Consider the following 24,276-nt stretch of genomic DNA (forward strand, 5'->3'; position numbering starts at 1 on the left):
ATGGTTGCCGCCGGTACCATACCGAGTCCGCCATGGTGAATGGCAGAATTACTGCCACATTCCAAGGTGTGTGGGGGCAGTAATTCCCCATTCACCATGGCACTTCCCCATTCCCATTTGAGCCCCCATAGGGCTCAATGGGAATGTGGAAGGCGGCAATTACGGTACCGCAAATTGCGGTACCGTAATTGCCTCCAGGGTCCCTTTGCAGGCCCGTTCCTTAACGGCTGGTAAAACCAGCCGTTGAGGTCGGGTCCCACGAAGGGACCTCGTAGTAAAGCGGTAAGGGTTTACCTGTACCGGTACCCTTACCGGTAACCCCTTACCGCATTCCTCGTAATGAGGCCCATTGACTTTGCAACCAGCTAAGGGGAGGCGAGTAAAGTCGCCAACTTGGTACCTAAATCATGAGCCCCTTAAAAATGTGGTTTCCTTCTCTTACCTGGGTATGTTGTTTAATATTACCCTGAATGATGAAACGAGAGTGCCCCAGTTGAGAGCAAAAGCCAAAACCTTGGCATCCCAGGGGCTGCTTTTACTGAGAAATTTTTCTCGTTTAAAGTTGGTAGCTATCTTAGCGTATGGTGCAGATTTCTTTTTGCGGCACCATACAATATATGGTCAGTTCTAGAGGGCCTGTTTTGGAGAAGGACCCTTGAGCTTCCGCCAGGGACCCCTAACCAACTGGTGAGACATGAACTAGGTCTTATTTCACTGATCCCCATGCTGAAATGGAAGTCAATGTCATTCTATAGGAAATGTATACCAGAGACCCCTCGAGAGGCTTTTTTTAAAATAATGGAAGCCCTGGTCAAATGCAGCAATCCGGGCCTAGAGCTGTGTAGTTTGGCATGCCGTCTGTTGATTGAGGAGCTGGGCACCTCTGAAGAGATGCTACTCTTAAAACGGGTGGCTTTCAAAATTAAAATGTGGAGAAAGGATTGGTCTGGGACATTGGGACAAATATCAAAGCTTAAACTAAACAAAAAATGTTGTTAGGAATTTAGGGCTTATAATACTCTGCCCAAATATCTTTTAAAATTGCCATGCTCCTACTATAGGTCTCAATGTTTGCAGATTCTCTTCAATCTATACCCCACTAAGGTCATTTTAATTTATTTTCGAGAAGACAATGAAAGTTTCAGATTTGTTATGGTTCAGATTTGTTATGTAGATTTTGCAGTAGAGAGAACAGCAACAAAACACTGCAACATCTTTTGTTTTTTTGCACAGGTTTTACTGAAAAGAGAACACTTCACCGGAATGGTGAATTCCTTAGGGGTCGGGAAAGAATATCACTGACTATAGCACTGATTAAGTTCCTTGAGGATGTGTTTAAAGGGCTGCATTGCCTGACTGAGGAGAATTAAGCAGAACTATGACAGGACTAAATGTATAATGTATGAGCAAGGAAAATTATCAGGAGGTGGTTTTATCTAGGACACTGTGAATTGGGAATTGTTTATAATGAATTGTTGGAATGTATTGATCTTTTTATGAACTGTTGTAATTAATGGATTTGTTGGTTTTTGGCAACAACATAAAATTCAAAGATGTGATTTTACCTGGTGTGTTTTGATATAGGTGAAAGGTTTTAATTAAGCCCAGCGCCAATAAAAATAATAATAATAAAAGTATGTCCTGCTCCCTAGTTGTGCATTCATGTCTCGCCTAGAAGACATTTATGAGTAATGGGACCCATTCCTACTGGTATGAAATCCCTCCAACCTACGGAAGTTAAAGACTTCCTAGACAAGTTCCTTGATGAACAAAAAATCTTGGTGGACTTTGCTGCCAACTTGCAGGATGCAAGTGGCCCAGACACCTCTCCAGAACTGGACATGTTCCTTGCTCCTACCTCAGGCAACCTTTCAGCACTTTGCTGCAAAGGTGGTAGATATCTTAGGGTTGGCAGCCCCCAACCATTCCAAGGGTGCAATACGAGCTGACCGATATTCTGGTCAAGATACCAAAGAAAGATGCTCTCCTGGATCTATGGTCTTAATTGAATTTGGTCCTAACTGTTAACTGTGATCTGGTTAAATATCCAAGCCCGTCACCCTGAGACACACTATTCCGGTCCACCCATGTATCGGCAGAGACCTTGGTTGTTCAGGTTGCCACGAGTGATGAACCCGATGAAGTCATCACTCATCTCCCAGTGCTGATCTCCTCCCATGTGGCCAGGGGATAGCAGTCACTACCTGATCCTCACCCAGGGGGCAGCTATATGAGGGAGGATCACATGGAGGGAGACAACCTCGGGAGAGATGTCATGGCTTCATCGGGTGGGACATGGTATTCCCCCATTTCCTCCTGAAAATATATAATACCCTAATATCCTTTTGTTAAATGCCCACTCCTTCTCCCATGAAGAATAGGGAAATCACTCTCTCCAATTCCACCTACCATTTATCCAAGAATCATTCACCATTTAAGACTACTAAAAATGTCTATTCACGTCCTCCAAACCAATTCCAAAACCTGGAATTCATATCCCAGAATGACCAAATTACTGGGACAAAGAAGAAGAAGAATCGAGCAGTGCCAGGGGGCTCACCAGTGAAGAAGGAGAAGGCTACAGAGTGGGGAAGACATGCTGCTGGAACGCAGTCGGGGGACTCCTGGACATTCGCAGATGATCAAGAGCATCGCTTTCCTTACCAGAGCCTGAGGCGAAGCAGAAAAGTGGAAGCCACAACACCTGAAGAAACTAGGCAGAAGCATTTGCGTAAAGGAAGGCAGATGAAAGCGCTTCTCTGGTTGACCGTGGGAGCATACAGCAACACCAACGAACACTGGTGAGTCTTCCGAGAGGCTGTTGGAACCCTGGGGCGTGTTGGTGGGTATGCTGAATGCAATTGAATGAACAAGCCAGTGAGAGAGAAAGAGAGAATGTACCACCTGACAGTAAACGGGTAAACAAATTGCAAATAAAACCCTTACAAGCAGATAGATGCAAATTTTGTGAAGGGAGGAAAACCCATGAACGGATTATATATCCAGAAGACATATTTGCAAACAAAGTGTGTGTGCAACTATGGAAAAGGGCAGAGAGCTCATGCGAATATAAGAAGCCCTGGCAGGAGAGTACACCAGAAAGCCATCACAAGAGTGTGAACATAAGAAGTCCTGGCAGGAAAGTACACCAGGCAACCAGAACTGTGTTGTTTAATAAAAGTGAAGGATTGTGTTGTTCAACCAACAAGGTCCTGGAAAGGAATATCAGGAATGAGTAAAGAATTGAGTTGTTTAACCAAAGAGTTTCTGAGAAGGAACATCAGGACTAGGAAAGGATTGCATGAAAGGATTGCATGAACCAGTTGTTCAAAAGAGGTTTTTACGTCAAAATTGTTGTGGGCCAAGAAAGGCACAAGGAACTGTTGAATGTGAATCTTCAGAGAACCAAGAGGAATCCAAGGGAAGGGAACCATCCTCTGGAGCAAGAACCTATATCCTTGCAGAACCTTTATGTTGAAAACCAGTTATTCTTCTTTTTGTGAACACTTTCCCAAACCTTCCAAGGTTAAATACATTTCCCGTTTCACCTTAGGCTTTAGTTTTAGTGTGAGGGTTAGAATAGAACTTTGAACACAGGACAGTTTTCATTTTGGCCATTCTGAAACCAACAAATCCTTCGTTTTTGTTTTAAGTAGGGAATTGGTTTAAGTGGGGAAATACCTCTTAAAGCAGGGTCAGAGAGGCATGTTCCCAATCCCTTTTTTATTTTTAATAAAAGTCTTTAACCAAAAACGTGGCTAACTTGTGTCTGAGTTTCATTCCTGACTTCTCACACACGGCAAGTCTGAAAAACACCTCTTTCACTTCTTTAACTCATGACAAGGTGATCAAAAGACTGAATGTTTTTGACTCTACATAATGTGGCCTGCAATGCATCAATGCCTCTTGTGCCCTAGCCACATTTTCTTTTGGGCTTTGGTCTGTCATCTCGGAGGCACCAGGAGACATCCCTGAGGTTGACATGAGGGATGGATTTGAGAGTTTATTTAATGATGGCAAGAAGACCTCTCAAAAGATCCTACAGACTGTGTAGCCAGAACAATGGCTGCAGCAGGGTTTTGAGGAGATACTCATTGCTAAGAATGTCAGGTTTCGTACCCGATGGACTTGCAGTTTATTTTACTGATAATTAAGGTTTTACAACATGTAACAGTACAACAGTGAAACCCCTACAGAGTCTCAGCTTGATCCCTGCATACTTAGTCCCAGCATCCTCCCTCCCTACCTCCCTCTGCTGCTCAGTGAGCCCTCCTCCCCCCTCTCATAAGGTCTGTCGTAGAGCGAAGGTCTCCTCGCAGTCGGAAATGACAGTGTTCCAAGAAGAAATGTGTTTAGAAGAGTAAAGTTCCCACCATGTATCGGTTTAACAGCCCAACCTCCTCCTCCTTCTGGACATGCAGTTTGGTGGCAAAAACCTATTCGGTACAGAAACTAATGAACCCCTGCAAAAATTACAGGCTTCAAAGGTGACTGAAACGTCTCTGGAGCTGAATGTCCAATAGCAGCAACCTGTGAGCCCCAGGACAGTGGCAGGGGTGTTGCCCCTTCACCTCCTATGGACACAGCGGGAGAGGTCAAGCCCCCTCAGAATAGCAAGTGCAGTGCCACCCCAACAGGGGATGGGGTAGCAGTGCCCCTAGAGGAGGTGTCACAATCTCCACTGTGTCCTTCGCTGCCTCAGTTGTGAGGCCTCTATTAACCGGACTTCCACCATTCCTCCCCTCTGGGAGGCAGACTACCCCAATTCGGCAAGTAATAGATGATTTGCACTTCCAGCGCCTTAGCCTTACAAGTCATTCATCAGGGACACTGTCTCTCTATGTTCATCATACTCTGGACCACCCGTTGGACGGCCAGTTCTTGCCTCCAGACCCTCTCCTTCTGGAAGATGTCTGTTAGCTTCTGGCAAAGAAGGCCACAGACACGGTACTCTGCTTGGAACGAGACAAGGGCTGGTATTCAACCTATTTTCTGGTGCCAAAGGACGGGGGCTTTCATCCCATTGTAGATCTGAGGCTTTTGAACTCCTACTTATGCAAAAGTAAGTTCAAAATGGTCACTATAGCCCAGATACTTGAGGGCCTGGATGTGCAGGATTGGCTTGTCTCCCTTGGCTTGTCATACTTCCATGTATCCATCCACAGGAAACACAGGAAGTACCTGAGATTCAAGGTGGTAAATTGCCATTACCAATTCAGTCCTGCCATTCGGCCTTTCTTCGGCACTCAGGGGCTTCACCAAGCTGCTGGTAGTGGTAGCGACTCACCTCAGAATGGAGGGCATCTATGTGTTTCCCTTGCTGGATGTCTGTGCTTGCTCCCGAGATCAGGCATCAATCGACTTGTACTGGATGTGCAGCCTGTTTCACAGCGTGTGCTTCTCCCTGAACTTCGGGTAGTATCAACTTTTGCCCTCCGAGTCTATCCGATTCATTTGGGTGGTGTTGGGAGACTCGCATGGGTCCGGCCTTCTCTCCCAGGGACAGAGTAACAAACATCCCCAAGATGGTTTGGTATGCAGTGATAAAATCGCGGCGCAAATGTCGCCTGCTCAAAAAGATTGCAGCAAAAATGCAGTGGTTTGACCCGTGTACCCCATTACACCATTTAAGGGGAGCGGGGGTTGTGGGGGTGTCCCCCGCTCCCCTTAAATGGTATAATGGGTCCGGGGGTTGCGGGGTGTCCCTCGCATACATGGATTGCGGCAGCAAAACCACAGCTTTTTTTCCCGCAATATTGTGTGTCCACAGCCATTTTTGCAATGTTTTTAACACATGGAACCGATGGTTCATGTCTTCCAATCAGAGGGAAAGGTACCTGCCTGAGATTTTCTGTGTTTGCTGGGTCTTATGACCTCCTGCATCCTAGTAGTGCCAAAAGCTTGATTGCGCATGAGGTCGCTTCAGTGGATTCTGTGTTGCCAGTAGTCCCAGTTTCAGGGACAAACTTCAGGTCTTCTCTACAAAGGTGTCCAGGGACATGGAATGGTGATTTCAGAAAGACAAACCTATTTGAGAAGGTATTTGTTGAGACAACTTTGATCCCAATTGACTCTAGTCACAGATGCGTGCCTGAAGTTGTGCTCACCTCCAAGACGTTACAGTAAGCAACCTGTGGTCCCTATCAGCATGCCAGGAGCACATCAAGTTGTTAGATTTGGATTGGGAAGAGGAAGTGGGTGCCCCAATGAGTGATGGGACATGGGAGCGTGCCCAAGGATATCATAAGTGTCAAGAAATGCTAGATTGCATCAGATAGTTGTACATAACTCAGAGTGTATATGACACCCCAAAGGATAGTTTAAATGAAAAAAATGTGAGACGACAATCATGCCCCAAATGTGATGAAGAAAATGCTGGAATGGTACGTATGTTCTGGTCATGCCCGATAATGGAGAGATTCTGGGGAGAAATAGCTCACAGGATGCAGGAAAAAGGGATCAAAATGGAGGTGGACGCAGTGTGGGCTTTTCTGCTAGGAGGATTTACTTGACCATGTAAAATTAAGCATGTGAGCAAATTGAAGGACCTAGCGTACGCGCTGGCAAAGAGGAGAATTGCAATGGGGTGGAAGACATGTCATGGACCTGGAATCGAGGTATGGTGGAGAGACCTGCAGAAATGGGCAGAGGCAGAAACTGCGGTATGGCAGGAGGCAAGCGAGGTTGGGGGGGAGGAAGAGGCTGGAACCTTAATAGCATGGAAGCAGCTAATAGCTGAGTTATTTGGGCCCACGCATGATGGGTCAAGTGACTGTGATCCAACAGAAACCATCGACAATGAATCCCCACGGCAAGACGGGGGAACAGAACATGTAGGAGTGTAGGCTCAAAAGGGTGGGTTGGTAGGGGTTGAACAGTGGACTTGGATAAAGTGATGCATACTGAACATTGATAAAGTGATGCATACAGAACATTGATATGTGCACTGTAAGTTTGGTGTGTGTTTGTTGTTGAAATAAAATCAATAAAAATGTTTTTTTTAAAAAGTTGTTAGATTTGAGAGTGATCAAGCTGGCCCTGATCCCTTTCCTCCCTGCTGAAGGAGGCAAGACTGTGTTGGTCCTGATGGACAACACGGTAGCCATGCACCACCTCAACACATAGGGTGGTGTGGGCTCTTTACCACTGTGCAGAGAAGCAATGCAGTTGTGGTTCTAGGCTCTGGAGAACAACGTGTATCTGAAGGAAGCTATCTGACCTGTAAGGGGAACGTGTTAGCGGATCCCCTGATCAGACAGTCTTTGACCTCCCATGAGTGGGAGCTCTGTCAGGAAGTTCTGGAGGAGTTTTTTCCCCCATTAAGGAACTTCTCCAGTGATCGTTTCACTTCCAGTGTGGACAGGAAGTGCAAGTGGTTCTGGTCCATGGACTTCCTCATCAGGAGGTTTTGAGGGGACACTTTGACAGTTGAATGGGACACCGGCTGGCTTGATGCTTTGCGGCTGATACCTGTCATACCGCTGTCTCTCAGGAGGCTACGCCTGTTCGGGACCACAATGATCGTTCTCAATGCGGATTGGGCCCGAGGAACATGGTACCCAGAGCTGCTGGACATGGCCATCTGCCCTCCCTGCAGCCTACCACATATGATGGACCTCCTCTCCCATTTGGAAGGACAAGTACTGCATCCGAACCTCCACAGCCTGAACGTTCAAGCTTTGCTGCTGAAAGGTTGAGGTATAAGGAGTGGGATTTGCCAGAGGATTTCATTGACATGCTCCATTCTGCTACGGGAACCGCCACCAGATCTATGTGTGCCTGTAGGTGGTGTACGATTTCAGCTTGTTGCCGGAGGTGGCTCTAGACCCTTTTACCTGCTTCACATCCTCTGTTCTGGATTTTCTGCTTTCTTTGGCCCAGGCAGGTCTTCCTGACACTGTAAAGGGGTATGTTGCTGCCATTTCGGTTTTCAAGGGAACCCCCGGAGCAGGGCTCCTTTTTCACGATCCCCACATTCCTGAGGGGTGTCGGTTTGTTGTTCAGACGTGGAATTTAAATTTAGTGTTAACATTTCTAATGAGCGCTCCATTTGAGCCCCTTCATTCTTGTTTAAGATTGCTCACGCTTAAGGTGATATTCCCAGTCGCCATCACTTCTGCTAAACTGGGGAGTGGGCGCCAGGCATTATCAGTTAAAACTTCCTACTTGATTTTCTCCAAGGAGAAGGTGACATTGAGAGTGAGACCATCTTTTCTCCAGAAAGTGGTCTCTGATTTCAGTCTCTGCCAAAAGATCCATCTTTCTGTCTTTGTGACGTTTTGGGTGCACTACTGAGTCCTTAGATCCACCAGTATAGGAGAAGTGGTCATCTCCGTTTTAGGACTTTTGTACTTTACTTTTTGCAGCAAAAGCCATCTTCCTTGGAGTACTGTGGGGACTGGATGAATCCTGCGGAGTCCCCAGCCTAAAGTTTCCTCCCATATGGCCAGGGGAAGGCATGAACTACCTGATCCTGACCTTGGGGGTGGTATTATTCACGAGGATCACATGGGAGGAGATGACCGTCAAGGAGAAGTGTTAACGCCCTTGGGAGGGATGCAGTATTCTTCTTTCTGTGAAGTTGAAGATCCTATAATCCGCAATACCTGAGGGCATGTTGTCACTGCGCAAGTCCCTTCAATGGTAAAACACAAAGAACATTATATGAAAGACCCAATAAACAGAATAAGCTTTACACTTCAGAAACACATGGGTCACATTTAACATCCCTCAATTATAAAGGTTCTTTCCTGGGTAAGAATGCTGAACACATAAAGTTCACATAACTCCTGTTTTTGACAAACTCAGATCTAACAAGCATTTGCAACAATAAAGCTTTGGAATGTTTAAAAACAATATGGACTTTAATTCCCGTTATACCTATGGTACTGGGGCGAAGAAGAGGAGTAAAGAGTTAATGTGCAATAGGAACAACCTTAAGTCAAAGATGCAGACTAATTATTCAAAGAATCATGAGATGTGCAGGAGATTTAAAAATGGTGCGTCTGGCTATGCCCAGAGGTGTAGCAGGTGCAGAGGTGATCGCAGTTCATAGGAAGGACATGGAGCTGAAAGCCACGGTGGACGCGAAGCGGGAGACGAGTTGCTAAGCAGAGTCACAGTAGCATGCCATGCTGAAGAAGGATGATGCTCAGTCACCCAGCTGTAGGTGTGGCGTACCTGAGGAGAAGGGCTGCAGGACCGGGTGAAACATGTTCGTGCTGAACAGCGAGGGTTCCATTAGCAGAGGTGTGAGAGACCAACGTGGGAACCGAGAGAGACTCTGGGTGAGTGGGGAAACCAGCCCGACAGCGGTTCTTTGTTTTCGATACACGTTGAGCTGGTGAGTCAGCCAAAAGGAGTTGGAGGCCCCAGGACGTGTTATAAGGTTAAAGGACACTTGAGCAGCCACAATTAACACAGACCCAGTAGAACAGAAGGGCAACAAGGGTACAATTGCCCTAACATGGGATGTCAGTTTGAGGAAACCTGGAAACCGCTTTGCCACCAATCAAGAGACTTTGAAGAAGAGAAAGAAGGGCAAAAGAGGTACAATTCTCCTCACATGGGATGTCAGTTTGGGAAAACCTAAAACCTGCATGGTCACCACATGAGATATCAGTTTAGGGAAATCTGGAACCCATATTGCCATAAGCAAAGAACTGGGCAAATATTGTGTAATTCTCCTCATATGGGATATCAATGTGGAGAAACCTGGAACAAAGATTTCCCCAAGCAGAGAGAGAGATATAACAGTTGTGTGAAATAGAAATCATTCCTGGCAGGCGAGTAAATCCAGGAAAGGAGCAGTTGTATGAAGTAGAAACTATTCCTGGCAGGCGAGTAAACCAGGAAATAAACAGTGTTGTGGAAAGAAACCATTTACTTTATCATCCTGACCAAACTATTGTATAACTATAACTATTGTATAACAAAAGACATTTGTTTTGCCATTCTGACAAAAGTATTCTATGAGGTAAACACTTACTTTGTCCACCTAACAAAAACCTTTTATGAAAGAAGCACTTGTATTAACATTATGGGAAAAGTATTCTATGAAAAAGTCTGTCGTTACATCCTCCTAAGTAATCATTTTGACATCTTGAGAAGAATATTTCATAAGAGAAACAGTTGCTTTGTTTGCGAAAAACTATTCTATGGATGATACTTTTACTTTGGAAATTTGAGGAATGTGTTGGATGAAGGAGATTTGTTTCATTGAACTGAATAGAATATTGTTCGAACAGAACTCTTTCAAAAATCTTCCTGAATTGATTCAGGGCAAGGGAGTCAACGCCTGGACGCAAGGATTGCTTTGTTGGAGTCCTATTTGTGAACTGTTGCACATTTTTGTTGATCTGGAAACAAACATATTTACCTTACACATTTTTGTTGTATATGCTAGTGGGAGGGTCAGATCTATTTGGACACAAGGTAACTTTTCTTTAGCTTTAGTTTGATAGGCAAGAACATTCCTGTTAGAATATGGAAAGGTAGGCCTTTATCCCATCCACCTTTTCTTCTACTAAACATGACAAATCTTGAGAAAATTACAACTTTGTGTCTGCCTCTCATTTCTGACCCACCACTGGATATTGTGACCCCTACTCTTGGTTCTCAGTCATATTTTTGCTACTTTTCAGGCATCTTCTGAACAGGCTGGTGGCAGTCGTTACTTTTTTACCTCTTTTTTGGATGCATTGTCGCGGGCTGCTTTTCACAGCCATGAATATTCCACTAAAGGAGGCAATATACTCAAAATGTCTCCCTTCCTGTTTTAAGTCCTGTTCAAGAATGCCTGTCCTTTGTTGGACATATTTCTACCTTTCTGGGTTGGGCAGAGCGCCCTCACTTCATGCACCCTGGCAGGCATCTTACAAGAAGCCTGCACATGCTTGGTGTGTGTATTCACAGAACGTGAGGAGGGGACCGTGTGCCCCAATCCACATTCCTCCAGGGCTTGGATGTTGCTGAACAGATTCTGGGAGGCTGGCTGACCACTATGGGACATCCACCTCCAAGTTAGAATGTTGCAAAAAAAAACTTATTGGAGGGCTGGTGTCACCCGCAGCCCATTTTCTGGATACAAGGTGATGAGCTGCAACCACAAATCAAGTCAACCATTGGAGCTGGAGATATCAGAGGAAGGCGACCAAGGCACACTGGAGGACTGCTGCAGAAACCAGCACTGACTCAGCCAATACCACCTTGTTGTGAACCCGACCTTCTCGAGCTGCCTTCCAGCCTTTGACTGGTACAACCAACATGTCCTGTTTGATGTACTTCGCCAATTTTTGGTCGTAGGAGCCTGCATCTTTGCATTTTCTGTGCAAAGCCTGGAACCAGCTGTTCATCGTTGCAAGTTCTTCCGGCTAGCCATACAGCTGGAACTCTTTGTAGGCGTCCCTGAGGCTCTGCTGGGACACTGGTAATCTGCTATCCCACCCTCCACCAGGAGACAAGCCTTCAGGAAGACCGAAGTTCAACCGCTGAGATTCCGAGTGCCTCCTGACTCCATCCAGAAGTGCATCTGTGAAGGCCTCCATGAGGGTCTCTCCTTCATCATGCAAATGAATCTAGGTGTCCCCCTACTGTCGGAGGTCTCCACAGGGAACCTAAAGATGACTAGCGGGAGCCTTAGATCCCTTATATCTCTTGAACCATCGACTCCCTATTAGGTTTGCATTGGGCGTAAAGCCCTGCTTACCTTAGCGCTATCCTGGGCTGCCCTGGACTGTTGTGTCCAGATCAGTACTTTTGTGGGTCATCTTTGAGAACCCCAGGGGTGGTAGCTGCTCCTCCTTTTGTTGTAAATCAGTTTAATACCCTTAACACCCTACTTCACATGGTTGCATTTGTCCTGCACTGTCTACTTAACATCAGTACTTTACCTGCCCTAGCTGAGTGGGCCCTCTTGGCTACTGAACTCTACCCTCAGGAACCTTTTAATACACGTTAAAGTCTACCAGAGACTTGGTACAGGCTAGGGCAGAACATGGTGTTGGGTGCTTTTTATAATTATAAAGTGTGTGTATAGTGTGTGCCTAACATCTGTTTTTCCAACTTTAGTGAATGCATTTTATGAGTGAATAACTGCTTGAGATTCTAAAGTGGTGTGTAACCCATTCTGGGTTACCAAATTGTGAGTTGTATATATGTACTAAAGTATTTTTTATTTAACTTGAAATATTGTAAGTGTACCTTAGTGTATTACTGTAATAAATGATTGTCATTTTTATAACTTACCCGTTTGTGTCTTTCCCTTATCGTGTCTGTGAAGTGTTAACTGTACTACACAACAGTGCCCCCTTCCTCCTTAGTAAAATCTTGCTGCTTGGTCAACGCCAGCTAAGAGAGTGCCTTTGCTCACCTGGGGTTGTGAATAATCTTGCTTAACCCTAGGCTGGATTTTTCAATTCCTAACCCAGGTAGTGACTTTGAAAAACCCTCCTAACAATAGCCTTGCTTGATCACTACCTGACTGAATAATAGTGCCTTCATTGGCTCCTAAAATGCTGACTTACAGGACTTTGAGTATGTTCTCCAGCAGGCTTGCCAGTGGCATGACTAAGACACTGGTGTTGAAAAAACTTCCTGTAACATCCAGACATCTTTATGAAGTTCTTAACTTGGGGCAAGGTCTGTGTGTTTGATCCTGGCCAGGATACTGACATTTGTCTTAGCTCTCCTTTCCCTTTGCACCTCTAAGACGCAAACTGTCATTTCCCCTCCTTCACTGTATTGCCAATGCCACAAATCATTCCTTGAAACTGTTGGGTGTGGACTGAGCACAGCCATTTCACCTGGATAAGGCAAGCACAATTGTATCTGTTACATTCAGCCTTTGATTCATAATTCACTGAATTGGAACCCTGGTTTATTTGCATTCAAAAGCGTTCTTGAACTTCATTTGTCAAATACGTAATAGAAAAGGCAGACTTCATGTTCTCTCAGGGAGCCATGGTAACCCGTCCTGCCCACCCTCACGATTACAGCTTGCTCACAGTTACCCAGACTACATTTCTGTATGAGTTGGCGAGCAGTGATTCTGTTTGCATATGTTTGATGAGCCTCTGCTCTATCTGTGTTGTCTGCAATATATTTGGTATTCGGGCCATTGCTAATAGCTTTTATTTGTTTCTCTTTTGGGTCTAGATGTAGGGAAATTTGGAGGGATCTTTTCAAGTTCCATTCACGGAATACATCTGGGTCCTCGAACTTGAATATCAGAAGGTGTTGTAGGCCATGTGTTAGGTGCATTTGCAAAGCTGTGTGTGGGTCTCATTACTAGAATACCAGTAGGTGTTTCAAGATGCGGGGCATAGCTGAATGCGTTATATATGCATGATGACTATTATCTTATTATTTTTGTGTCTCTGTGTAGACCAGGTATTTGCCACTCACCCTGTCAGATGTATTATATACCAACGTCTCTATTTCTCTGTAGCTGTGGGACACCACAAAAGGAATGCTGGTTGGATCGCGTGCATTTGAGTTCCCGTTGAACTGTGTGACCTTTCACCCCGAGGGTCAGTTTATTGCCATTGGCTCTTGGGACAAGAAGATAACCATTGTGAAAACTGTGTCCTGGACAACTGTTTCGGTAGGTGTAACCGTTTTTACCTTTGGTGTTAAGCATTCTCCCTCCCCGCCCCCACTATATCTTCCCTCTCTCATGCAAACGTCAATATTGTGCCCCAGGGAGCCCGGGTAAGTTGTTCAGAAGTGCAGACATGCAGCAGACCTACAAGCACTGCCTAGGGAAAAACAGGCACAGACTATTGCAGGGCGGGGGTTCTGGGAGGCCACATGGCCAGGCTGTCCCCACCCCCCCCCCCACTCCCAGTGCACAACCACAATCAATAGCATACAAACACACCAAAATGTGGACATAGAAATAATAAGACTCCTGGGCAAAGGACACAATACCCCTTGGCTTGGGATTAAAATAGCACACAACCAGTCTGTATTTTAATATTAAACACAAGATGGTAAATTACTATGGGGATGAGAAGTCTCCCCCTAAGAAGAGTGCACCTGTTTACAACAGCTAGCAAGATGGTGACCACCTGAATATGACACTTTGGGGTTATCACATTTATGCGGTGCATACCTGTTCTTTCATGGGTTCAGCAGCTGTCCTTGTGGGCCTATCTCAAGTTTAATTTCTGCTTTTTAAGTTGGTTCAGGATGTTCAACAGGCTCGTTTCGTGACGCAATAAGAGGGTACCAATTTATCTTGGTTCTGTATGGCTCAACGGACAGTACCCTGGTAAGTAACTCAATAAGAGTCATCATACACTAGAAATAGGATCTCGACCACGCCATGCGCTGACACCAAAAATAACTTGGCAATGCGTAGTACTTGAATGCACTGGTCCGGTGTGGCAAAATGTCACGCTGGGCCAATGTCCTGCATCAGCAATGGTGGAAATAGTACTTGGTGACAGCCATATTGATTCCCTCACAAAGCCCCCCTCACCCTTCCGTCCTAGGGGCCCGCATCACAGTGGCAGATTTTAACATTGCTCACTTTGGGACCATAGTGACGCCAAAACTGTATCCTCTCTCACATGCCATAACAACCAACCTCACAACCTTCTCCTGTAAAGGGGTTTCCTCTGTACTCTGTTCAAATATGCAGCCCTAGCCACATGGTTTGTTGGTGTGCACCTCCTTCTGTTTTTTTGTGGTACACCGTGTGGCCAATTGGGCTCTCAAGGTGACCTTCCTAATCTCTGCTGTTTGCGCATAATTAAAAGATCTACTACTTAATATGCAGGCGTTCTGTCCTTTCCTACCTTGTACAAATGTTACCTGCTCCATCACAGTCGCTGCCTTCTCTTCAGGGAAGAAGCATAGGAAGACTAAGAAGAAACAAACGAAAATGGAAAGTACCAGTTTAGAAAATTCCCCTGCCTCCATTCGATATTCGTGCTGGTACTGCCGTTTAACGAGTGGTACCTGCAACTCACCCTTAAAAAGTGGAGTACCGGAAGCTCCTTTCTTTGAGGTGGGCCTCCTGCCTTTGAGGACGAGCTAACTGAAGCGCCAGCTTTTCATGCTCCTCCACCGCTCACAAGTTGTACCACCATAGGCACAATCTATTCTGCTGCACGGATGTTCATTAGATGATTTATAGGACCGAATACAGGTTCTCTGGAGCTTCAGCTGTATCTTGAAGAGTTCCGCATTATAAATAACCTATGTGCCTCCTCAGTGCTTGTGGTGTGGTTATCCATCATTGCATCAGGGCTTGAGGGCAGTCCAGCCACTAGTTTTTTACTTTTTATTTCAATCCCTCATTAGGCTTTTATGCATTTGTACAGCGTTGAACAGTACAACACTTCAATAGAGATCATTGTAAGTATCGAATATCAACAAGTTCTTACTGCAGCGCAGACATAAAACTGCAAATATCAATTTCTCTGTGGAACAGACAAGAGGAAGGAAATACCATTCACCATTATTAAGGGCTCAGATAATCTGCCTCTTACATTAAAATCCCAGGCTGGCTGATACCAGAAACACATGGGGCATTCCTAACTACTATTGCTTTTGTTTAAAACCCTTTTTCGCTTTAAACCTAATATTCGAGAAAGATTTCACATTTACAAGGCATTCTATATTTGTTTAGTGGTTGAGCATTCAGCCCTAATTTTATGTGTAAAGTTGCTGACAGCCGTCACTTGAAAAGACATTGAACTGTTTTCCGTGGTACTCTATGTGCAGCTTTGCTGGTTGGCAAACTGATGCTGATCTCGCCATGTTTTTCAGGACTTTGCTTACGAGTTGGACTATGTGTCTTCTTTGCTCGGCTTCTAGGCTTATGGAAACATTAGGACTCTTTGAACCCTAAATACAAATCTTTTTTTCGCAGTCTGGCACTGCAGTGCATCCATCTGTACGTTCATAGTAGACAGCACGTGCAGCCGCTGTAGTCATCCCTTTTCACCTGTTTTTAGGATTCTAAATGCTTTCAGAGAGTCACTGCTGACCCATTGTTTCCGTTTGTGCTATTGTCAAGGATTCCCCTTCTTCCAGCAGCTATACTACTTAAATCTTTGTGCTTGCAGCTTTTCTTAAGTCTAAACCCTGCTTTCAAGTTGCAAGATATTTGCTGGACATGGTTGTAATGCCTCAATTTTTGAATTTGTTGAGACTTTGTGCAGCATTCACCCTTGCATCACCACTTATAAATTATACTCATTGCCCCCTACCATCTCAATATTTCCAAACGTAGAAGATAGACAATAAGTAAAGAAAGAAATAAATAGACCCTCCAGTTTTCTTGCACTGTGAAATCAACCTTTACTTTATATTCTTTTGTTCAATTAGTAGCCATCATGGAGGCCTGAGGGCTCTTCGATGTCAGAAGTGGGTGGGTCAACTTCATCTTCTCTTATGAATGACTGGTTTGGCAATCGGCTGGAGGCAACCTGTGCTTCATTGCCAACACAATTAAGCACCACTCTTTCAAACTCATACTGCCAAATCAGTAAAACCTGCTTCCTCCACACGAAAGCCACTATATGCTGCAATCGCCTGCAGCCATGCAGAACAACATACCAAGCAATCACTACAACCTTCAACATGCACATGAATGCCTGCAACATGCTGCAACCTCCTGCACGCATGCAGTACAAAATCACATGCAATCAATACAGCACCCTGCAGTTGAGCAACAGCTCACAATGTGCCGCTCCCTCCTCAGACATGTAGGACACAATAACACATGCTCACTGTACACCTATGCCAGTAGTAGCTACCAACTCACAACTCGCACATACAGAGTGCCAAGCAACCACAACAAAATACAAGCTCATGGAAAACAATCCTACAATTGCACATTCTCTGCATTTCATTCTCACAGGACATCACTTACATTCAAGCTGGATAATTAGAAATGGCTTACATCCTATCAGAAGAATACAAAAAAACTGTTTCACAATATCCAGCAAACACAATGCATATATGGGTAGCAGAGTAATGATTCTGCACAAATATGGGTGAACTTTTTTAACAAATGTGCCATTAAACTATAACAACTGAAGAGCCCCTGGAATTGAGTAGCTCTCTCGCTGGCATTTATCGTTCTTTTTCTACCTAGAATAGAACTAATAGTGACAAAGAATAAGACCGATGCAGATTCCCTCCACTACTGTAAAAACGCACAGTGTCGCTACTGTTTTTTTTTCCATACACATGGGGTATGTTATATTGACTACACATCACTCATACCTCCTGTACAGGTCCTGCATCACTACTATCAGAGATAAAGGCAAAGCAGCTTAACGTGAGATTGGTTTAAAAGCCTATGCTCTTAACTGAAGAGGTCGTGCAGCAAGAAGTGGTATCGTTACGAACCGTTTTAACTTTATTGGGAATCTTCAGAGAATACTTGTTGGCTCTGCGGGTGAAGAGGACACTGCAGTGTCATAGGGGCAGAGAGAGCCCTCATCCAAGCAACTGGAGCTGTAGGAGGCTGAGCCTGGTCTTGGCGTGTAAGCAGAAAGAAAAACGCATACAGAGGAGCTGAACAGAAGAGCCATCCAGTTTGATTGAGTAAAGAACCCTGACCCAGGCTGTCCCACACGCGAGTGACCAAACTTGTTATATTGTATCTGCGTACACACACACAAATTAAGTTTCTTCCATTGTTGAACCAATCTGTAAATGAACACGAAAAAGTATCTTTCAATTGTTGAAGTGAACTTTCAAGGATTTCAAGTGATTGAGTGATGCTAAAAAGAAAGAATTTCTTTGTTAAAGCAATTAAGGCTTTCAACAAGTGAAAAGACAGACATTTGGATCTCTATTTTTCTCTCTGGAAAGGCATGTTTAAGTACATCTAAGACTGAAGGACCCTATTGAACGTTGCAAGTGAATGAAAAGCTAAACCTATATTTCCAAAGCCTATGGATATTCAGACTTAAGGAATATTGGAAAGAAATGTGTTTAACAGAGTGAAGAGAAGAAAATATAAAGTGGATTATTTCATGAACGAGCAGTCGGTCATAAGAAAACGAGATCCGAGCAAGTTTTACCAAAGCCAAGAGAGTATTGATGATGTCGATATAAAATTGTATCAAACAAATTGAGAAGACCAAAGTGGCAAGAGCCAGTTGAACTATTGTGAAATCCATAGTGGCAAGAGCCAGTTAAGGAACTTTGTGAAACCAACATTGAGGAAGCGAAGTTTGTGAAAGTTACAGCATTTCGGGGATGTGACACCTGAAAGAGACACAATGACAGCAAGTTGGGGAAAAGGATGCCAACCAGGTGTACCAGTTGCACAACCTGTAATGGGTGGACCTTGCTGGTGAACTGTTTCTTAAACTTGGGAAAGGAAATCCTAAGACTTTTGTAGAACTATCTTGAACTTGGGGAAGGGGGGCTGAAAAGTAAGCCAGGAGCTGGAAGAGCTGGAAGAGGCTCTGAACTTTATTTGGGGGCACTGTTTCTGTTATTACTGCCGTCCCTACACATTGTTTAGCTTTAGTTGTGAGGGCAAGTATAGGTTTTGGACACAGACAGACTTTTAAGTTGAACTTTCTGACACAGACTTAACATAGTTTCTTTAGGTAGGGGAAGTCCCACCTTAGCATAGGGCAGGTTAGGCCTTACAACATCCTCACATTTAAGTTAATAAAACCTTTCTGTTTAAACCTTGAATCTGTTGTCTGTGTCTTGTTACATGATGCCTTCACACGCCTAATTAGCATAAGTGAGGATAATGTATCAGAAAATCATTAAGCAATTCGATGTAGCCGAGTGAGTCTGGCGGTGTGCAAGATCTGGGGAAAAGACGACAGTGGCATCTCCCACAGCAGCAGCATTATGCCCAGGGCAAATTCCAGGAGTGCTTTCAGTAGATTTTAGCACACATTTCAATGTCTCACTTGGACTTCCACAACCCTTTAGGCAAAGGCTGCAGAGTTCAGAGCACTTGCCTATTCTAATACACAGTACTTTGCTCTATCCGGTACCCTCTTCCCCCTGTGTCCTTACCAGGTTCCTGAGGAAGCGGCCTACTGACCCCATCACTCTACGACTTTGAAATGTATGTAACACAAAGCAGCTGCTATGGCACTCGTGCAACATACTTTATTTCGTGAAAACCAAGTCCCATAAAAGTACATTCAGCACAAGCACAGTTAAACATTATACATTAACATCATTAGAGTAAAATGTACATCAGTTCCTAAAAGGAAAATAATTAATCATTAATTAATTGAACATGAGAATCACATTAAACATGAACTAAGTACACCTTATGTGATATGTGTCACTTTAAAGAACAAGTATAATATTAAGACCTATAATTGTGTCCTCCCTGATTTTGAGCTCATATATAAAAATTGCTTTCTTGGACTGGAATATATAGGACTGAATAACAAGAAATGTCAGAGCATTTCATAAAAGGTCGGATAGAAAGGGCATAACCGATCTTCAGAGCTAGTGTTTCTCCACATACAACTGTCTGTTTCAAGTTCAGAAAATTTAAACGAGCTCTGGTTATTTAAAAGCTATTCGTTAAATAAGGCGAGAAAGTTAAATAAGGAGCGGTACCCTCATTTATTAATAGCGCTCCATTTGTGCGGTAGTATGTTTAGCTATTGCCATTTCTTATATATTTGTTTTATGTGAGTTGATTTACAACATTTTTAAAACAGTAATTTCACTGTTCCGACAGGGAGATAACAGGTTTCCCACGATGCTGCTCGATTTTTTTTTTAAGATATTTTTCTATATCTCTTATGCTTGGAATTTTCGAAGACCTTTGGCTAGTACAGACATTTAGCAGAATTTGTTTCGAAAGCATAGCTTCAGAGTTATTCAGATGGATAGGCATCATAGGCCGGGAGGGCATATCATGGCGTCTGCAATGAAAGGTAAATTAAGCTCTCTGAGCTGCGGAATTGGGTGCAGACTGTAGCAGTCCCAAAACATCTTTATGAACCCCTTTTTGTGAACAAATTTTTAATTCATCCTTAATACACCCAAATCCAAAAATGCCACTGCCATATCTGGCAATAGCTTTACCTTTTGCTTGATATATTTTTTACGTTATTTCAAATTGCTGTACATTATAACTATGTGCGAATTTGAAAATAAAACCCGTGGCTTACCTCATCTTTGTGACCTGATTTAAAATATGAGGGGTTGTATTAAGAATAGAAGAACAACGAATAGCTAGGTAATAATAAAAAGAAACTGGTGGTATTGGAATGTTATTTGAATTTAAATATCTAATGCTGGAGAAGCACAAGGTTTCTGATTTTGCCACATTAACAGTCAAATCAAGGATTTTATGAATTCTGTATATAAGTTAATCACTAACAAAAAACGTTGTTAAAGGGATGTTATGTTTAAGTTGCACTACTAAAAAACCTATGAAATTCATTGGAATGACGTTCCTGTCATCAATGACATTTGTGATGTCAGCTTTGATGTCATGGGTGTTGGTCCTTGCAGTGCACAGTGGTAGCGCAAGTCATGGTTGCGTACGTTACCATAACTGGCGAATTTGTGATTTTTTTTTTTAGTTTTACCTGTAACCATAACGTCCCTGTAGGAAAGTTTTTCCAATGAATTTCATACATTTTTTAGTAGTGCAACTTAACCATAAAGTTCCTTTAACAACATTTTTTGTTAGTGAATTTCTTAGGTTTTTAGTAGGGCACTTTAACCGTAACGTTGCTTTAGGCTACTTGTTTCAATAAAGGGGAAATGTTTTTAGTAGCGCAACTTAAGCATAACGGCCCTTTAACAATGTTTTTTTAATGAATTTCATAGGTTTTTAGTAGAACACAGTAAATGTAGCGCCGCATAGTGTTTTCTGTGAAGATGATAGATGTTTGGTACTGCAATGGAACCATAACATTCTGTTAAGAACCGTTTCTCACTGATTCCTTGGCTGCCGTCAAGATGAACGTGTGGAAAGGGCAACATCTCTGGTGTATGTATGCATTAGTGCTACCCCTTCCTTTTCCTAATAGTGTGGGTGCATCTTAGTAATTACAGATGTACATGGTAAGTGGTGGTGAGTGTTTGAGTGGTTTCTCTTTTTGTGTTAACATTGCAAGCTGCACCTGTGCCACACAGTACTGGCCGAGATGACCGCAGGTGAGGAACATGGACGTTTCCTAGGGAGACTGCACCTTGTTGGCGTGCGATTAAACTGCAAGTATTCGTATGACTCCATTAGTGGCCGCATGTCCGCATCTGCTAATGCACTTTTAAATAGTTGTGGGAGCACACGTGTATCCGTTGCACAGCTATACCCATGCACAGGGCATCCTCTGTGTGCTCGTAACACCAGCCCTGTCTCCAGCCCTACGTATTCATACGGTATGCAACCCCATTTCAGGTACTCCTGCCGACTACGTGGGTGTCTCTGTAAATGTACCAAAGTATGGCTGCAGCACGCCTCTCTGTATTAGGCCCACTGGTAAACAAGGAACAGCAACCTGTAGTGTAACAGGGGAGTGTTAAATGTGGCATTAATTTGCTGGAGGTGCTGCTTGCCCTTCTATGACCTGTGAAACAGACACAACGGCTCTGCACTGAACACTGTGACGGAAAGTGTCAAGAGGTCACCTGCGGGTCGTACAGTTGAAGAAAACATGTAACTGCAGGTGGGACAGTTTCTAGTGAGTCTGCAAAATGCCAAATGTGGTGCGGCTTGGTCACGCACATACTAGTGCATGCAACGGCAGGTAAGCAAAGAACAGAAGATGCACAACACAAACAATGTCAGTGGTGGTTAGGAAAAAACTGTAGCCGCATGGGTCACGCTCACTAATTCTTTTCCTGCTCCACGTAATGAAGCTGTGTTGCGCGTTGTTGTAAACATTCTTGTATTCCATAATGTATGCATCTCCGTGAATGCTAATCCTACCGCTGATGGCGTACCATGAAGTGTTTGTAGTGTATGTGACGACAACTGAAAAGGAAGCACAAGGGACCAGTGGGCAGTCTACCACCCTTCCAACAATGCAGTAGGGTAGTTTAATGTACAGCATTTTCCACATCTTCTGCGGCCAACAACAGGGGCACTGCAAAGGGCATTGTATTGTGCATGTACAGCAGCGCGCTACTCTACAAAGGGAAGGTACTTGGAGGTGCATGGGAAGGGTCCTTCCTTGACCATGACAATGACTGGTGCCTTTGTAGGTGAGGGCCACCCAATAATTGTGTCTCTTGGCACATCCCCTATGGTATCCAAGCAGGTGGAACTCCTTCCATACTGGGCCTTTCCTGCCGTTCCTTCTGTGGTGTGTGTTAGAAGACCAAAATAAACGGATGTCATGATGCCTACCTCCAAGGAGCCAGGTCCGACCCAGCAACCCCAGAGGCAGGCATCATTCCCCCCAGGGAAGTGCCAGGGGGCCCAAGCTGGGGCCCTTTGGACACAGTCCTGGCGCCTTAGGCGCCAGGCTCATGTTGGACCCCTGTCCTGGCGCCTTAGGCGCCAGGCTCATAAAGCTAGACATGTGTTCAAGTGTTTTAATGTGCACTTACCTGATGCAGACCATGCTGCTACATCCAGGCCCTCTTGAGGCCTGAATGGAACTACTTTACCTGTGGGACTACTTTCCACCTGGGTGTGGTCGGGGAAGGATACATACCTGATCGGTGGAAGGGTACATGCCTGGAACTTCTTCCAAAGCTATTTAAACCACGCCCGATCAGCAACTCGCGCTTCGCGTTGTTCTGCTCCTCGCAGCTGGACACTCACCGTGTCAGCTCCTGCATCTGGACTTCAGCCACGCCTGTCAGCATCCTGGGTCGCCTGCAAAGGGAGCTAAGAGAGAATTGAAGAGAAAGAAGACCTTACCTGCTAAAGCTGCATCACGGGGACATCACACCGACGATCCTGAAAGGGAAGACATCATTTTAAAAGCATTTCGCTTCGATCGCTGCAGCGCTGCATTTCACTCACCTTTCCTGGGCGCCTCCACCTTCAGCAGCGATCATCCGGATCCGCACCCACTTCCCAGAGCCTAGAGAGAAAAGACAAGAAAACAAGGTGAGAGAAGGAAGGGAAATAGGAAAAGCTCAGTTTCCTTCTAAGACTTACCTGTTGGGTCATTCCCATTTCATTTCGGGTCCTGCCGCTTCCTGGCATTCCGGACCCCGGCCCCAATGGGAAAAAAGACAAAGACATTGAATGAGCGAATGCAAAGACATTACCTGAACGCTCATCCAGAACTTACACTTCGGGTCGGCGCCATATCTCCGGCATTCCGAACCCCGGCCCCTAAGGGGAAAAAGACATAAGCATTAGCGCTTGCTGCAATAAGTCAATGAACATTATTATTAAGCTTGAACTTTTGAACTTGCAACAGAACTCTTACAGCACCTCACCTGAATAGTCAAGCTTATTTAGAACTCCCATCAAACCTCAATCCAGTGAAGTAACTGGGTTTCAACGCGCCCCTGCATCAGAAGCAGGATGGAGAACTCACCCTTCCAGACCCTAAGGTGAGACTTCACGGGGAATCATGGAAGGGTATCGAGGAGGGTTGGAAGGGAGTGGGAGGCTTGAGCATTATTCCGTCAGTAGGTAATACTCCCTTTTCACGCACAGGGGAATATTCCTGCGAGCCAGAAAAGCCAGAGTAGAGGGGCCCTTCCTGTCCATCATCAGAGTCTTGCGCTTCACCATTGAAGAAGCATCAGCACTCGAAGCCAGACCTGCGCCTCCGTGGGAATCAGGTGAGCGTGACAACGGAAAAGAACTGGGAAAGGAAAAAAAGGAAATAAAGAAATCTCTTTTGAAAGATGAACAATGGCAATGGCAATGAACGGCGGCATGGCGGGAAGCGTGGCACTGTGCAAAACACTGTAGTTGAAACGGGTGGAAAGGGGGTCGCTGTAGAAAGCGGTTTCTTGACATCTTTCAGAGTGTTATGAGGAGTTTCAGTGCGCAGCACTTAGTACAAAAATTCTTCCACAACTTTCAAGAAGGGCACCAAGGCAATTTGGATGGGGTGTGCAGAAATCGGGATGGCAGATTTAGTAAAATGAACATTTTTGCTGGGGGAAAGTGTTCGTGCAGTGAAACGTCATAGTCCTATGTGTGAAGTACGCCATTGGTACATGTTGTTGAAAGGCACAAATAGATTTCTTCGCAATGGACCATGCGTTCTACATTTGCGGACCAAATTAAAAAGAACGCAGCCACATCGGTGTCTGTGTTATGCGATAGAAAGTTATGCAAAACATCGGAATCAGACGCATTACCTGGGCAAGTGGCTTCTTCATCGC

At 44.5% G+C, this 24,276-nt stretch overlaps 1 protein-coding gene across 5 annotated transcripts in view; it reads left to right on the forward strand.

The window, feature by feature from the left end:
• Nucleotides 1-24,276, forward strand: part of TEP1 (telomerase associated protein 1) — a 2,409,067-nt gene that overhangs the window by 1,830,998 nt on the left and 553,793 nt on the right. For all 5 annotated transcript variants that reach the window (XM_069651741.1, XM_069651744.1, XM_069651746.1 and 2 more), the window contains one exon: nt 13,448-13,603. In XM_069651741.1, coding sequence (XP_069507842.1) covers nt 13,448-13,603 — 156 coding nt within the window. The remainder of the gene's footprint in view (nt 1-13,447; nt 13,604-24,276) is intronic.

The sequence above is a fragment of the Ambystoma mexicanum genome, chromosome 3p (genome assembly GCF_040938575.1).
Source record: "Ambystoma mexicanum isolate Mex_15411 chromosome 3p, UKY_AmexF1_1, whole genome shotgun sequence".
NCBI lineage: Eukaryota > Metazoa > Chordata > Amphibia > Caudata > Ambystomatidae > Ambystoma > Ambystoma mexicanum.